Here is a 15,029-nt window from a genome sequence, read left to right as displayed (position 1 = left end):
GTGAGCTGGGACGTCAGTCTGTACAGGGGAGTTGTAGCCCTGAGCTGTACGAGTGAGCTGGGATGTCAGTCTGTACAGGGGAGTTGTAGCCCTGAGCTGTACGAGTGAGCTGGATGTCAGTCTGTACAGGGGAATTGTAGCCCTGAGCTGTACGAGTGAGCTGGGACGTCAGTCTGTACAGGGGAGTTGTAGCCCTGAGCTGTACGAGTGAGCTGGGACGTCAGTCTGTACAGGGGAGTTGTAGCCCTGAGCTGTACAAGTGAGCTGGGGGGATGTCAGTCTGTACAGGGGAGTTGTAGCCCTGAGCTGTACGAGTGAGCTGGGACGTCAGTCTGTACAGGGGAGTTGTAGCCCTGAGCTGTACGAGTGAGCTGGGACGTCAGTCTGTACAGGGGAGTTGTAGCCCTGAGCTGTACGAGTGAGCTGGGATGTCAGTCTGTACGGGGGAGTTGTAGCCCTGAGCTGTATGAGTGAGCTAGGATGTCAGTCTGTACAGGGGAGTTGTAGCCCTGAGCTGTACGAGTGAGCTGGGACGTCAGTCTGTACAGGGGAGTTGTAGTCCTGAGCTGTAAATGTGAGCTGGGATGTCAGTCTGTACAGGGGAATTGTAGCCCTGAGCTGTAAATGTGAGCTGGGATGCCAGTCTGTACAGGGGAGTTGTAGCCCTGAGCTGTAAATGTGAGCTGGGATGCCAGTCTGTACAGGGGAGTTGTAGCCCTGAGCTGTAAATGTGAGCTGGGATGCCAGTCTGTACAGGGGAGTTGTAGCCCTGAGCTGTAAATGTGAGCTGGGATGTCAGTCTGTACAGGAGAGTTGTAGCCCTGAGCTGTACGAGTGAGCTGGATGCCAGTCTGTACAGGGGAGTTGTAGCCCTGAGCTGTACGAGTGAGCTGGGATGTCAGTCTGTACAGGGGAGTTGTAGCCCTGAGCTGTACGAGTGAGCTGGATGTCAGTCTGTACAGGGGAGTTGTAGCCCTGAGCTGTACGAGTGAGCTGGGATTTCAGTCTGTACAGGAGAGTTGTAGCCCTGAGCTGTACGAGTGAGCTGGGATGTCAGTCTGTACAGGGGAGTTGTAGCCCTGAGCTGTACGAGTGAGCTGGGACGTCAGTCTGTACAGGGGAGTTGTAGCCCTGAGCTGTACGAGTGAGCTGGGATGTCAGTCTGTACAGGGGAGTTGTAGCCCTGAGCTGTACGAGTGAGCTGGGATGTCAGTCTGTACAGGGGAGTTGTAGCCCTGAGCTGTAAATGTGAGCTGGGATGCCAGTCTGTACAGGGGAGTTGTAGCCCTGAGCTGTACGAGTGAGCTGGGATGTCAGTCTGTACAGGGGAGTTGTAGCCCTGAGCTGTACGAGTGAGCTGGATGTCAGTCTGTACAGGGGAGTTGTAGCCCTGAGCTGTACGAGTGAGCTGGGATGTCAGTCTGTACAGGGGAGTTGTAGTCCTGTGCTGTACGAGTGAGCTGGGATGTCAGTCTGTACAGGGGAGTTGTAGCCCTGAGCTGTACGAGTGAGCTGGGATGTCAGTCTGTACAGGGGAGTTGTAGCCCTGAGCTGTATGAGTGAGCTGGGATGTCAGTCTGTACAGGGGAGTTGTAGCCCTGAGCTGTACGAGTGAGCTGGGATGTCAGTCTGTACAGGAGAGTTGTAGCCCTGAGCTGTACGAGTGAGCTGGGATGTCAGTCTGTACAGGGGAGTTGTAGCCCTGAGCTGTACGAGTGAGCTGGGACGTCAGTCTGTACAGGGGAGTTGTAGTCCTGAGCTGTACGAGTGAGCTGGGATGTCAGTCTGTACAGGGGAGTTGTAGCCCTGAGCTGTAAATGTGAGCTGGGATGCCAGTCTTTACAGGGGAGTTGTAGCCCTGAGCTGTAAATGTGAGCTGGGATGCCAGTCTGTACAGGGGAGTTGTAGCCCTGAGCTGTACGAGTGAGCTGGGATGTCAGTCTGTACAGGGGAGTTGTAGCCCTGAGCTGTACGAGTGAGCTGGGATGTCAGTCTGTACAGGGGAGTTGTAGTCCTGTGCTGTACGAGTGAGCTGGGATGTCAGTCTGTACAGGGGAGTTGTAGCCCTGAGCTGTACGAGTGAGCTGGGATGTCAGTCTGTACAGGGGAATTGTAGCCCTGAGCTGTACGAGTGAGCTGGGATGTCAGTCTGTACAGGAGAGTTGTAGCCCTGAGCTGTACGAGTGAGCTGGGACGTCAGTCTGTACAGGGGAGTTGTAGCCCTGAGCTGTACGAGTGAGCTAGGATGTCAGTCTGTACAGGGGAGTTGTAGCCCTGAGCTGTACGAGTGAGCTGGATGTCAGTCTGTACAGGGGAGTTGTAGCCCTGAGCTGTACGAGTGAGCTGGGACGTCAGTTTGTACAGGGGAGTTGTAGCCCTGAGCTGTACAAGTGAGCTGGGGGGATGTCAGTCTGTACAGGGGAGTTGTAGCCCTGAGCTGTACGAGTGAGCTGGGATGTCAGTCTGTACAGGGGAGTTGTAGCCCTGAGCTGTACGAGTGAGCTGGGACGTCAGTCTGTACAGGGGAGTTGTAGCCCTGAGCTGTACGAGTGAGCTGGGATGTCAGTCTGTACAGGGGAGTTGTAGCCCTGAGCTGTATGAGTGAGCTGGGATGTCAGTCTGTACAGGAGAGTTGTAGCCCTGAGCTGTACGAGTGAGCTGGGACGTCAGTCTGTACAGGGGAGTTCTAGTCCTGAGCTGTAAATGTGAGCTGGGATGTCAGTCTGTACAGGGGAATTGTAGCCCTGAGCTGTAAATGTGAGCTGGGATGCCAGTCTGTACAGGGGAGTTGTAGCCCTGAGCTGTAAATGTGAGCTGGGATGCCAGTCTGTACAGGGGAGTTGTAGCCCTGAGCTGTAAATGTGAGCTGGGATGCCAGTCTGTACAGGGGAGTTGTAGCCCTGAGCTGTAAATGTGAGCTGGGATGTCAGTCTGTACAGGAGAGTTGTAGCCCTGAGCTGTACGAGTGAGCTGGATGCCAGTCTGTACAGGGGAGTTGTAGCCCTGAGCTGTACGAGTGAGCTGGGATGTCAGTCTGTACAGGGGAGTTGTAGCCCTGAGCTGTACGAGTGAGCTGGATGTCAGTCTGTACAGGGGAGTTGTAGCCCTGAGCTGTACGAGTGAGCTGGGATTTCAGTCTGTACAGGAGAGTTGTAGCCCTGAGCTGTACGAGTGAGCTGGGATGTCAGTCTGTACAGGGGAGTTGTAGCCCTGAGCTGTACGAGTGAGCTGGGACGTCAGTCTGTACAGGGGAGTTGTAGCCCTGAGCTGTACGAGTGAGCTGGGATGTCAGTCTGTACAGGGGAGTTGTAGCCCTGAGCTGTAAATGTGAGCTGGGATGCCAGTCTTTGCAGGGGAGTTGTAGCCCTGAGCTGTAAATGTGAGCTGGGATGCCAGTCTGTACAGGGGAGTTGTAGCCCTGAGCTGTACGAGTGAGCTGGGATGTCAGTCTGTACAGGGGAGTTGTAGCCCTGAGCTGTACGAGTGAGCTGGATGTCAGTCTGTACAGGGGAGTTGTAGCCCTGAGCTGTACGAGTGAGCTGGGATGTCAGTCTGTACAGGGGAGTTGTAGTCCTGTGCTGTACGAGTGAGCTGGGATGTCAGTCTGTACAGGGGAGTTGTAGCCCTGAGCTGTACGAGTGAGCTGGGATGTCAGTCTGTACAGGGGAGTTGTAGCCCTGAGCTGTATGAGTGAGCTGGGATGTCAGTCTGTACAGGGGAGTTGTAGCCCTGAGCTGTACGAGTGAGCTGGGATGTCAGTCTGTACAGGGGAGTTGTAGCCCTGAGCTGTACGAGTGAGCTGGGACGTCAGTCTGTCCAGGGGAGTTGTAGCCCTGAGCTGTACGAGTGAGCTGGGATGTCAGTCTGTACAGGGGAGTTGTAGCCCTGAGCTGTACGAGTGAGCTGGATGTCAGTCTGTACAGGGGAATTGTAGCCCTGAGCTGTACGAGTGAGCTGGGATGTCAGTCTGTACAGGGGAGCCTTTCAGTATGGTCATGGATGATTACAGTTACATATTTCCACCCACCCTTGATAATCTTTTAAATTCTTGATAAATGAAAATCTATCTACCACTGTCTAAAAAATAGACAAGGACTCTGCTTCCAGCGTCATTTCAGGGAGAATTTCATGACCCTTTATGTGAGACATTTTCCCTCATCTCTGTTTTAAACAGACACCTGATTTATAAATGGGACCTCAGTCCTAGATTCTACTTTAGTGGGAAATGTCCCCTCCACATCTCCATGGCAAGACCATTCAGGATTTTATATGTTTTTATCAGGTCACCATCTATGTTCCAATGGATGCAAGTCTAGCCTGTCCACCTTTTCTCATTAGACAAACTATCCATTCCACGTTTCAGTCGAGCAAAACTTCGCTTAGCTGACTCCAATACATTTACATTCTTCCTTAAATAAGATGACCAATATGATGCACAGTCTCCAAATACAGTCTAACCAGTGCTCTGCATAATAGAAACATAACATCCCTACTTTTGCATTCAGTTCCCCTGTGACAAATGATAAATTCTACTAGCGTTCCTCATGACCTGCTGTACGTTCCTTGAACTTATTGAAGTTCCTCACCTTAACTTCATTCACAATTCATAATACTTTCCAACATTTTGCCTTGGATAGACGTTAAGTTAACGGGCCATTACTTCCTGCTTTTTTGACTTTAGGAGTTATATTCGCTATCGTCCAAAGTAACAGAACTGTTCCTAAGTCAAGGGAATTTGGGAAAATTAAACTTAACACATCAAGTATCTCACAAGCCACTTCTAAGACACTAGAATGAAGTCCATTAGGACCAGGACACTTAGCTTCAGCTCCAGAAATTTACTCAGTATCCGTTCCCTGCTGATTACCTGAGTTCCACTCATCTACCATTTCCTATATTTTTTTGTTAATTCTCCAGATTTACTTTCTGTGAGACCAACACTCACTTGTTTACTCTTCTTTAAACATTTATAGAGATTCTTAATATCTATTTTTACATTTCTGGCTAGCTAATCCGTACAGGGGAGTTGTGTGAGACCATAAGATGTAGGTCCCTCCTGGACATGTGAAATATAACCTGGCACGGAAGGGTTTGCCCCGAAATAGACGAGATTCTTAGAGAACTAAACAAGGCGAATGCAGAAAGATTATTTCCTCAGACCAGACAGCTCAGGACCAGAGGGAATAATCTCAGAGTAAAAGTCACACATTTAAGGCAGTTGAGGAGGAATTGCTCATCTCAGAGTGTTGTGAATCTGGAGGAATCTTTACAACTGAGGGCTGTTGAGGCCGGGAAATCAAATAAATACAAGGCTGAGATTTCTAATCTGTCAAGGGATCAGGGATTATGGGGTAAAGACAGAAAATTGAGGATTATCAGATCAGCCATGATACCTTTGAATGACGAAATAAACTCAACAGCTGGGCTCGGTCAGTACAGGGTGGGAGGTGGCTCCAGGTCTGTACTGGGCGGGTGGAGCTGGGATCTCGGTCTGTACTGGGTGGGTGGAGCTGGGATCTCGGTCTGTACTGAGCATGTGGAGCTGGGATCTCAGTCTGTACTGGGCGGGTGGAGCTGGGATCGCGGTCTGTACGGGGCGGGCTGAGCTGGGATCTCGGGCTGTACTAAACACGTGGAGCTGGGATCTCGGTCTACACTGGGCAGGTGGAGCTGGGATCTCGGTCTGTATGGGGCGGGTGGAGTTGGGATCTCAGTCTGTACTGGGCAGGTTGAGCTGGGATCTCAGTCTATTCTGGGCAGGTGGAGCTGGGATCTTTGTCTGTATGGGGCAGGTGGAGTTGGGAATTTTTTCTGTACTGGGTGGGTGGAGTTGGGATCTCGGTCTGTACTGGTCGGGTGGAGTTGGGATCTCGGTCTGAACTGGGCAGGTGGAGCTGGGATCTCGGTCTACACTGGGCAGGTGGAGCTGGGATCTCGGTCTGTACTGGGCACGTGGAGCTGGGATCTCGGTCTACACTGGGCAGGTGGAGCTGGGATCTCGGTCTACACTGGGCACGTGGAGCTGGGATCTCGGTCTACACTGGGCAGGTGGAGCTGGGATCTCGGTCTACACTGGGCATGTGGAGCTGGGATCTCGGTCTACACTGGGCAGGTGGAGCTGGGATCTCGGTCTACACTGGGCAGGTGGAGCTGGGATCTCGGTCTACACTGGGCAGGTGGAGCTGGGATCCTCGTCTGTATGGGGCGGGTGGAGTTGGAAATTTGGTCTGTACTGGGTGGATGGAGTTGGGATCTCTGTCTGTCCAGTGTGGGTGAAGCTGGTATCTCAGTCTGTAGTGGGCAGGTGGAGCTGGGATTTCAGTCTGTACTGGGCAGGTGGAGCTGGGATCTCGGTCTGTACTGGGCGGGTGGAGTTGGGATTTCAGTCTGTACTGGGCAGGTCGAGCTGGGATCTCGGTCTGTACTGGGTGGATGGAGCTGGGATCTCGGTCTGTACTGGGCAGGTGGAGCTGGGATCTGTGTTTGTGCTGTGCGCGTGGGGATCTGGGATCTCGGTCTGTATGTCGCGGGTCGACATGGGATCTCAGTCTGTACGGGGCGGGTGGGGAGCCTGGATCTTGGTCTGTATGGGGTGGTCGAGCTGGGATCTCAGTCTCTGTGGGGCGGGTTGAGCTGGGATTTCAGTCTGTATGGGATAGATGGAGCTGGGATCTCAGTCTGTGTAGGGTGGGTGGGGAGCTGGGATCTCAGTCTGTGTGGGGTGGGTGGGGAGCTGGCATCTCGGTCTGTATGGGGTGGGTGGGCAGCTGGGATCTCGGTCTGTCTGGGGTGGGTGGGGAGCTGGGATCTCGGTCTGTATGGGGTGGGTGGGCAGCTGGGATCTCGGTCTGTCTGGGGTGGGTGGGGAGCTGGGATCTCGGTCTGTATGGGGTGGGTGGGCAGCTGGGATCTCGGTCTGTCTGGGGTGGGTGGGGAGCTGGGATCTCGGTCTGTATGGGGTGGGTGGGCAGCTGGGATCTCGGTCTGTCTGGGGTGGGTGGGGAGCTGGGATCTCGGTCTGTCTGGGGTGGGTGGGGAGCTGGGATCTCGGTCTGTATGGGGTGGGTGGGGAGTTGGGATCTCGGTCTGTATAGGGTGGGTGGGGAGCTGGGATCTCCGTCTGTGTTGGGTGGGTGGGGAGCTGGGATCTCGGTCTGTATGGGGCAGGTGGGGAGCTGGGATCTCGGTCTGTGTTGGGCGGGTGGGGAGCTGGGATCTCGGTCTGTGTGGGATGGGTGGGTGAGCTGGGATCTCGGTCTGTGTTGGGTGGGTGGGGAGCTGGGATCTCGGCCTGTATGGAGCGGGTGGGGAGCTGGGATCTCGGCCTGTATGGAGCGGGTGGGGAGCTGGGATCTCGGCCTGTATGGAGCGGGTGGGGAGCTGAGATCTCGGCCTGTATGGAGCGGGTGGGGAGCTGGGATCTCGGCCTGTATGGAGCGGGTGGAGAGCTGGGATCTCGGCCTGTATGGAGCGGGTGGGGAGCTGGGATCTCGGTCTGTATGGAGCGGGTGGGGAGCTGGGATCTCGGTCTGTATGGAGCGGGTGGGGAGCTAGGATCTCGGTCTGTATGGAGCGGGTGGGGAGCTGGGATCTCGGTGTGTACAATCTACCATATCTAATACCTCCAGTGATGGTTGTTTTTAATCTGTTAACTCCTGAAGAAAGTGATCTTTTCAGGTGATACTCAAAAGGGGCTGTTGCCCCTCGGGATTAACGCTGTCAGCGGTAAATTTGCTTTGGAAATTCCCGCAATCGGATGTTTCTTTTCCAATCACATCCCAACATGAATGTTGGCTGATTACCATTTTGATTTAGATTCAGCTAAGTTTCTGCCTGCTACTTGTATCACATGGTTACGTTTCGAATTTACTCTAATGTTTCTATTCCGGTATCGCACAGGCAAGAGTTGGCAGAGATGCGGGTGCAGGTCCTGGCACAGCAAGATGTTATCCTCAGACTGAGACGGGATCTGGCGGGTGCTAATGCCAGAATGTCAGACCTGGCAGGTAGGTTACCTTCACTGATAATGGCTTCCACTAGCTTTCCTGAATCAAAAGTACTCACTGATGAAAGGTTATTTGACATTGCATCTCTCTGACTGCAGTCAGGCAACAGGCCATTCAGCCCCTTGAGACCCAGGGAGCTCACTCAGGCATTCAGAGCTTCACTGCTACCGTACCCATTGAAGCTCAAATCAATGAAAATTACGTTAAGTGGGTTGCACAGTGGCTCAGTGGTTAGCACTGCAGCCTCACAGCGCCAGGGACCTGGGTTTGATTCCAGCCTCAGGCGACTGTCTGCGTGGAGTTTGCACACTCTCCCTGTGTCTGTGTGGGATTCCTTTGAGTGGCTCCGGTTTCTTCCCACAGCCCAAAGGTGTGCTGGTTAGGTGAACTGGCCATAGGAAATTGCCCATAGTGCCCAGCGATGTTTAGATTAGGTGGATTATACATGGAAAATGCAAGGGTAGGGGAATTGGTCTGGATGAGTTGCACTTCAGAGAGACTCATTGGGCTGAATGGCCTGTTTCTGCACTGTAGGGATTCTATGAAATGCCAGCTAATGACCATCTCCAGTAATAGAGTTGAATGTTTTCTTTGTATCATCCGAATTTCCAACGTGGTCAGGGGGGAGGTCACCATTGACCAGAGCCCTAACTGGCTAGAGACTGGGCAATTGGTTCACCTTCTGATTCCCCAAAGCCTTTCCATTAGCTCAAAGGCACAAGTGAGGAGTGTGATTCAATACTCCATTCGTCTGAATGAGTATGGCTTCAACAATAATGAAGAAGCTGAATGCTTTCAGGGCAAAGTAGTGGGACAGTGTTCTCCTGGTCTTACAACATCTTGGCCTGGTTCCTTCACTGGCACTGATTCAAAATCCTTGAATTCTCGATCTAACATCACCACAGGCGCAATCTGACTGTGTGGATCGTAGCTATTCAGGAAAGCAGCTCACCACACACCACCTTCTAGAACATACATAGAACATAGAACATAGAACAGTACAGCGCAGTACAGGCCCTTCAGCCCACAATGTTGCGCCAACCTGTTAAACCAATCTGAAGCCCATCTAACCATTATCATCCATATGTTTATCCAGTGACCATTTAAATGCCCTTGAAGCTGGCGAGTCTACGACAGTTGCAAGGGCAATTAAGGATGGACAATAAATGCTGGCCCTCGCCAATGACATCCATACTCCATGAATGAATATCAAACTAGAGGGCTCATAATGACCACTTTCTCACGAGATGGGTGGTAAGTGCCTGTCTTGCAAGCAACATCCATCTCCTGAGAATAAATTATTTTATATCTCATGAAAGAAAAACTGACAAAGAAGACTGTAGTAATTCCTCTCTCTCTGCTTCTCTCTCATTCTGTTTTGTTTTCCTTTTTACGGTTTCTATTTTCTTCCTCTGTTCTCCCTCATTCCAACTGCTGAAAAATCTGTGTGTTTCTCAATTTTTTGTTTGTTTCTATTTCAGGATTGGTGGTCATTTATCATTTATATTGTATTTTGACTGTATATAAATGTGCTTTAACAATGTTAAATCTTTTATGACGGAATTCCATTTACTTCCCCTTCTTAGTGGTGGTGTTGATTTAACAGTGAGTTTGGCTCAAAGCAATGTTTAAATTCACATTCACTTGTGGATATGTGGTGACATGGTTTCTATCTTGAGAAGTTGCAGAGCAGACATCTGAGAATCCACTAATGCTGTGGAACAAACCAGGCTGATCACAGACACTGTAAACATAGTCAGCAGGTAGATTAACAAAGAATTCAGCACCCACAATATTGCATATAAACTACATACCAACCTGCAACAGTTTCAGGACAACAAAGTGTGGAGCTGGATGAACACAGCAGGCCAAGCAGCATCTCAGGAGCACAAAAGCTGACGTTTCGGGCCTAGACCCTTCATCAGAGGTTGCTCTGATGAAGGGTCCAGGCCCAAAACGTCAGCTTTTGTGCTCCTGAGATGCTGCTTGGCCTGCTGTGTTCATCCGGCTCCACACTTTGTTATCTTGGATTCTCCAGCGTCTGCAGTTCCCATTATCACTGCAACAGTTTCAGATTTCGTTTCTATGCAAGCTTCTTTTTCAGCTTGTTTTTCCTTGGTCTGCCCACTCCCTTCATCTCAACCACCCCTAACCCACCTTCACCAGTGTGGCACCCATGAAAGATTGAACCAATTTGCACATAGCAAGGCCTTTCAAGTAGTGATGTCATTAAATGGGAACAGAAACCAGGAGCAGAAGTAGGCCATTTGGCCCGTTGAGCCTGCTCTGCTATTATACATGGTCACGACCGACCATCTCTCTCAATGTCATGCTCCCACTTTCTGCCCTTACTCCTTTTAGACATTTGTAGTGATTGCAAATCTATTTCTTCCTTAAATGTATTCAGTGACTTGGCCCCCACTGCCTTATGTGGTACTGAAATCCACAGGCTTACCACTTTTTGAGTGAACAATGTAACAAATGAACTGTTTGTGGGGCATCAAATGAGGAATTGACCAGGACACCGGAGAGAACTCACCTGTTCTTCCTCAAAGTAGTTTCCTGGCATTTCTAATGCCGGCCTGAAAGATAGCATCTCTGAAGTAGCAGCACCACCTAATCAGAATCACATTTTAAAGTCTCATCAAAGGTTCGCACCTTTGACCGTACAGCACTCCCTCAGGACTGCAAGGGAGTGTCAGCCTGCATAATGGGCTCACGTTCTGAGGTGGAACTTGAACTAAGAACTTAGTGCTTCCAAAGCAGGACAACTATTCACTGAACCAAGGCCAATACTGGGTTTGCATTACAACAGTCCAATTTCCCAAAAGGCATTCACGGTTTCTCTCCCCACATTTGATTGAATGGGATCAGTTCAATATGCTGTGGTCACTTACAGGAGAGCTGAGTGAGAGACAGAAAGTGGAGCTTGAACAGAACCGAGCAACAGTCAAGAGACAGGAATTGGAGCTGAACACTTTGCGGCAACAACTGGCCAAGATGTCACAGCTGGTGGACATGAAGAACAAAGAACTTCAAAGCAGAAATGTAGAGTTGAGGTGTGTCACTATCCAAATATCTATACAGCAATCTTGACAGAGTACTCTGTCTGTCATCGCTGGTGCCAGCTTTGCCCATCTCCTTCACAAAGTGGCAGAGAAAGACTGTACCTTCGGGTGAGGGCCCTGACCAGCTCTGTCCATATCCACCATACAGCATGGTTCATTTTGGGAGGTGGGAAAGGAATGCTGATTGTAATGTATTATGTATGGTTTTGATAGTAAATGCATTGCTTAGTGAGGTGCTGATGCAGGGAGATCTGAGTTGAGGTTGTCTCAGTTAACCTGGGGCAGCAATAGAGAATTATATATTTGGCTCTGATACCTTTTGGCTATGGATAGAAGTATTTAGCCAGCGATTTAGCTTACTATCAGTGACTCCTTCCGAGAGGGGTCAGATCAAACTATAGTTTTACTGCCTTAGAAAGGGTGATGGTGTGCCTAATGATCACCCCTCTATAGAATTGCAGAAAGGGGATGTGTATGTGTTTTTTTTTCTTTATTCATTCACGGGTTGAGGGCATCGCTGGCTAAGCAGCACTTATTGCCCATTTCTAATTGCCCAGAGGGCAGTTAAGAGTCATCCACATTGCTGTGGGTCTGGAGTCACATGTAGGCCAGACCAGGTAAGGACGGCAGTTTCTTTCCCTAAAGGGCATTAGTGAACCAGATGGGTTTTTCCAACAACTGACATTGGATTCATAGTCATCGGTAAACTCTTAATTCCAGATACTCTTCGAATTCAAATTCCACCATCTGCTGTGGTGGGATTTGAACCCGTGTGTGTGTGTGTGCCCGAACATTCTGCTCCACAGTATACAAGGCAGACAATAAGAGAGTTAGCATACTGCCTTTCATGATGATGAGGTCATTGGGTTTCTCAGCCCAAATTGAAAGTGTGACTGGAGTGTTACAGCTGCTGTTTTGGCTGGGTACAATGTGTGCAGGGCGGAGACTGTGCTCTCAATAACAAAGCGTGGGAACTATGCACACTGGGAATAAGCTGGCAATGTAACTGACCACTGTAGGAAAACTACAAGGTGAAAGTAAAATGTTTCACTCTAATCCCTTTGAGAGGGATCATTAAGTAACTGTCTGTTATGATATGTATACACACACACAATTGGCAGTGCTACAGGTGTAGAACACTTTTAAGCAAGGATATATAAAAAATAAAATCAGTTTTCTCACTTTAGGGAAAGGGCAAACAAAAAAAACTTCAAGGACTTCAGGATTAATTTGGGATGGGGCTGCTACACTCACTGGGCATTGGCCTGAGGGGATAAGCTGGCCTACACACAACATGCCTATCAACAAAATAATACATTGTCCATTCCACGGTGCGATGCTCCTGATGCGTGTATTGGCTGCTTGAGGAGCCTTGGCTCAGAGTTAATGAGCTGGAGTCTGAGCTGCAGACACTGTGACACACTGGGGATGGAGAGAGGTACCTGGCACTGTGTTTCAGAAGGGAGTCACACCTCTTAGATTAATTACATCAAATTTGGTCCATGATCAGGGACTAAAGGCTGTGGTCATGAGTGATCTAGAATTCAGCTTAGCAGGAGCTTTTGCCAGTGTTTTTGTCCAATAACTATGTGGTTCTTGCTCCTGGTGTGGATAAGGGCACAGGCTGCGGGGATGATGTGAGAACTGACCACAACACTTTGGTGCAGAGTGGTATTCAAGTGGAGGGAGAAAATAGAAATATAATAGCAATAGGGGATGGTTTAGTTAGGGGAATAGATATACAAATTTGTCCAGGGTAAATAAGATTAAAGAGATAAATGTGTAGTTCAAAAATTGGTGTGGGAGAAATACAGTCCAATTCAGAGGGTGTTGACACCTGTACTGGGTGAAGACAGACATGTCCAGTTTGGATGGGTTTAATTTGACCCATGCTGGGACCAGCACCCTGACAAATCATGTCACCAGGGTTATGGATGGGGCTTTAAACTCATTGGTGGGGAAAAGGTTCAGTTGAAGAAAAATTTAAAGACCAAAAAAGGATGAGAGAGCAGAGGTACAAGGTAGTGAAGACGGAAACAAAAATCAAAGTGTGATAGGAAAGGAGAGAAAATAAATGCAGAAGTGCGCATCTGAAATTTGAACTACAGTGATAATGGTTAAAACATCAAAAATGAAGGCTCTTTATTTGAACATAAACATATCTGTAGCCAGATAAATGAGTTGATGCCAAAGTAGAAGTAAATGACAATGACTTGATAGCCATTATAAGGCATGGTTGCAAGGTGACCAGGATAGGGAACTTGATATTCAAGGGTATTCAATATTCTAAAAGAGTAGGCAAAAGGTAAAGGAGGTGGGGTAATGTTGTAGATAAAGGAAGGTATCAGTGCATGGTGAATAGTGATACAAGTCTAATAGATCAAGTTGTGGAATCCGTTTCAGTGGAAATAAGGACAAACATAGGAAAGTGGTATCAGAGATAATGGGAACTGCAGATGCTGGAGAATCCAAGATAATAAAATGTGAGGCTGGATGAACACAGCAGGCCAAACAGCATCTCAGGAGCACAAAAGCTGACGTTTCGGGCCTAGACCCTTCATCAGAGAGGGGGATGGGGTGAGGGTTCTGGAATAAATAGGGAGAGAGGGGGAGGCGGACCGAAGATGGAGAGAAAAGAAGATAGGTGGAGAGAGTATAGGTGTGGAGGTAGGGAGGGGATAGGTCAGTCCAGGGAAGACGGACAGTTCAAGGGGGTGGGATGAGGTTAGTAGGTAGGAGATGGAGGTGCGGCTTGGGGTGGGAGGAAGGGATGGGTGAGAGGAAGAACAGGTTAGGGAGGCAGAGACAGGTTGGACTGGTTTTGGGATGCAGTGGGTGGGGGGGAAGAGCTGGGCTGGTTGTGTGGTGCAGTGGGGGGAGGGGACGAACTGGGCTGGTTTAGGGATGCAGTTGGGGAAGGGGAGATTTTGAAACTGGTGAAGTCCACATTGATACCATTAGGCTGCAGGGTTCCCAGGCGGAATATGAGCTGCTGTTCCCAGGCCCCAAGATGACATTCCACATTAAGCAGAAGTTCACCTGCACATCTGCCAACGTGGTGTACTGCATCCACTGTACCCGGTGTGGCTTCCTCTACATTGGAGAAACCAAGCGGAGGCTTGGAGACCGCTTTGCAGAACACCTCCGCTCAGTTCGCAACAAACAACTGCACCTCCCAGTCGCAAACCATTTCCACTCCCCCTCCCATTCTCTAGATGACATGTCCATCATGGGCCTCCTGCAGTGCCACAATGATGCCACCCGAAGGTTGCAGGAACAGCAACTCATATTCCGCTTGGGAACCCTGCAGCCCAATGGTATCAATATGGACTTCACCAGCTTCAAAATCTCCCCTTCCCCGACTGCATCCCTAAACCAGCCCAGCTCGTCCCCTCCCCCCGCTGCACCACACAACCAGCCCAGCTCTTCCCCTCCACCCACTGCATCCCAAAACCAGTCCAACCTGTCTCTGCTTCCCTAACCTGTTCTTCCTCTCACCCATCCCTTCCTCCCACCTCAAGCCGCACCCCCATCTACCTACTAACCTCATCCCACCTCCTTGACCTGTCCGTCTTCCCTGGACTGACCTATCCCCTCCCTACCTCCCCACCTATACTCTCTCCACCTATCTTCTTTTCTCTCCATCTTCGGTCCGCCTCCCCCTCTCTCCCTATTTATTCCAGAACCCTCACCCCATCCCCCTCTCTGATGAAGGGTCTAGGCCCGAAACGTCAGCTTTTGTGCACCTGAGATGCTGCTTGGCCTGCTGTGTTCATCCAGCCTCAAATTTTGTTGTATAGGAAAGTGGTCACAGGTCAGAGTCATCTATATGGCCCTGAAGAGTTGTCTCACTGTAGAACAACATATAAATTGGGAAATATTGGAGGCATGTGAGGTAGGCACTATAATTGTCATGTGTGCTTTCAATCTGCACATTCATGGGACAAATCAGACG

The 15,029-nt window shown here is 50.0% G+C and overlaps 1 protein-coding gene across 1 annotated transcript in view; it reads left to right on the top strand.

The window, feature by feature from the left end:
• Window positions 1–15,029, top strand: part of fhad1 (forkhead-associated (FHA) phosphopeptide binding domain 1) — a 131,719-nt gene that overhangs the window by 60,669 nt on the left and 56,021 nt on the right. The window contains exons 21-22 of the mRNA XM_059638058.1: window positions 7,900–8,006; window positions 10,906–11,065. Coding sequence (XP_059494041.1) covers window positions 7,900–8,006; window positions 10,906–11,065 — 267 coding nt within the window. The remainder of the gene's footprint in view (window positions 1–7,899; window positions 8,007–10,905; window positions 11,066–15,029) is intronic.

This window comes from Stegostoma tigrinum, chromosome 28 (genome assembly GCF_030684315.1).
Source record: "Stegostoma tigrinum isolate sSteTig4 chromosome 28, sSteTig4.hap1, whole genome shotgun sequence".
Taxonomy (NCBI): domain Eukaryota; kingdom Metazoa; phylum Chordata; class Chondrichthyes; order Orectolobiformes; family Stegostomatidae; genus Stegostoma; species Stegostoma tigrinum.
Note: the sequence above shows the minus strand (reverse complement) of the source record. Positions and strands in the feature narration are given on the sequence as shown.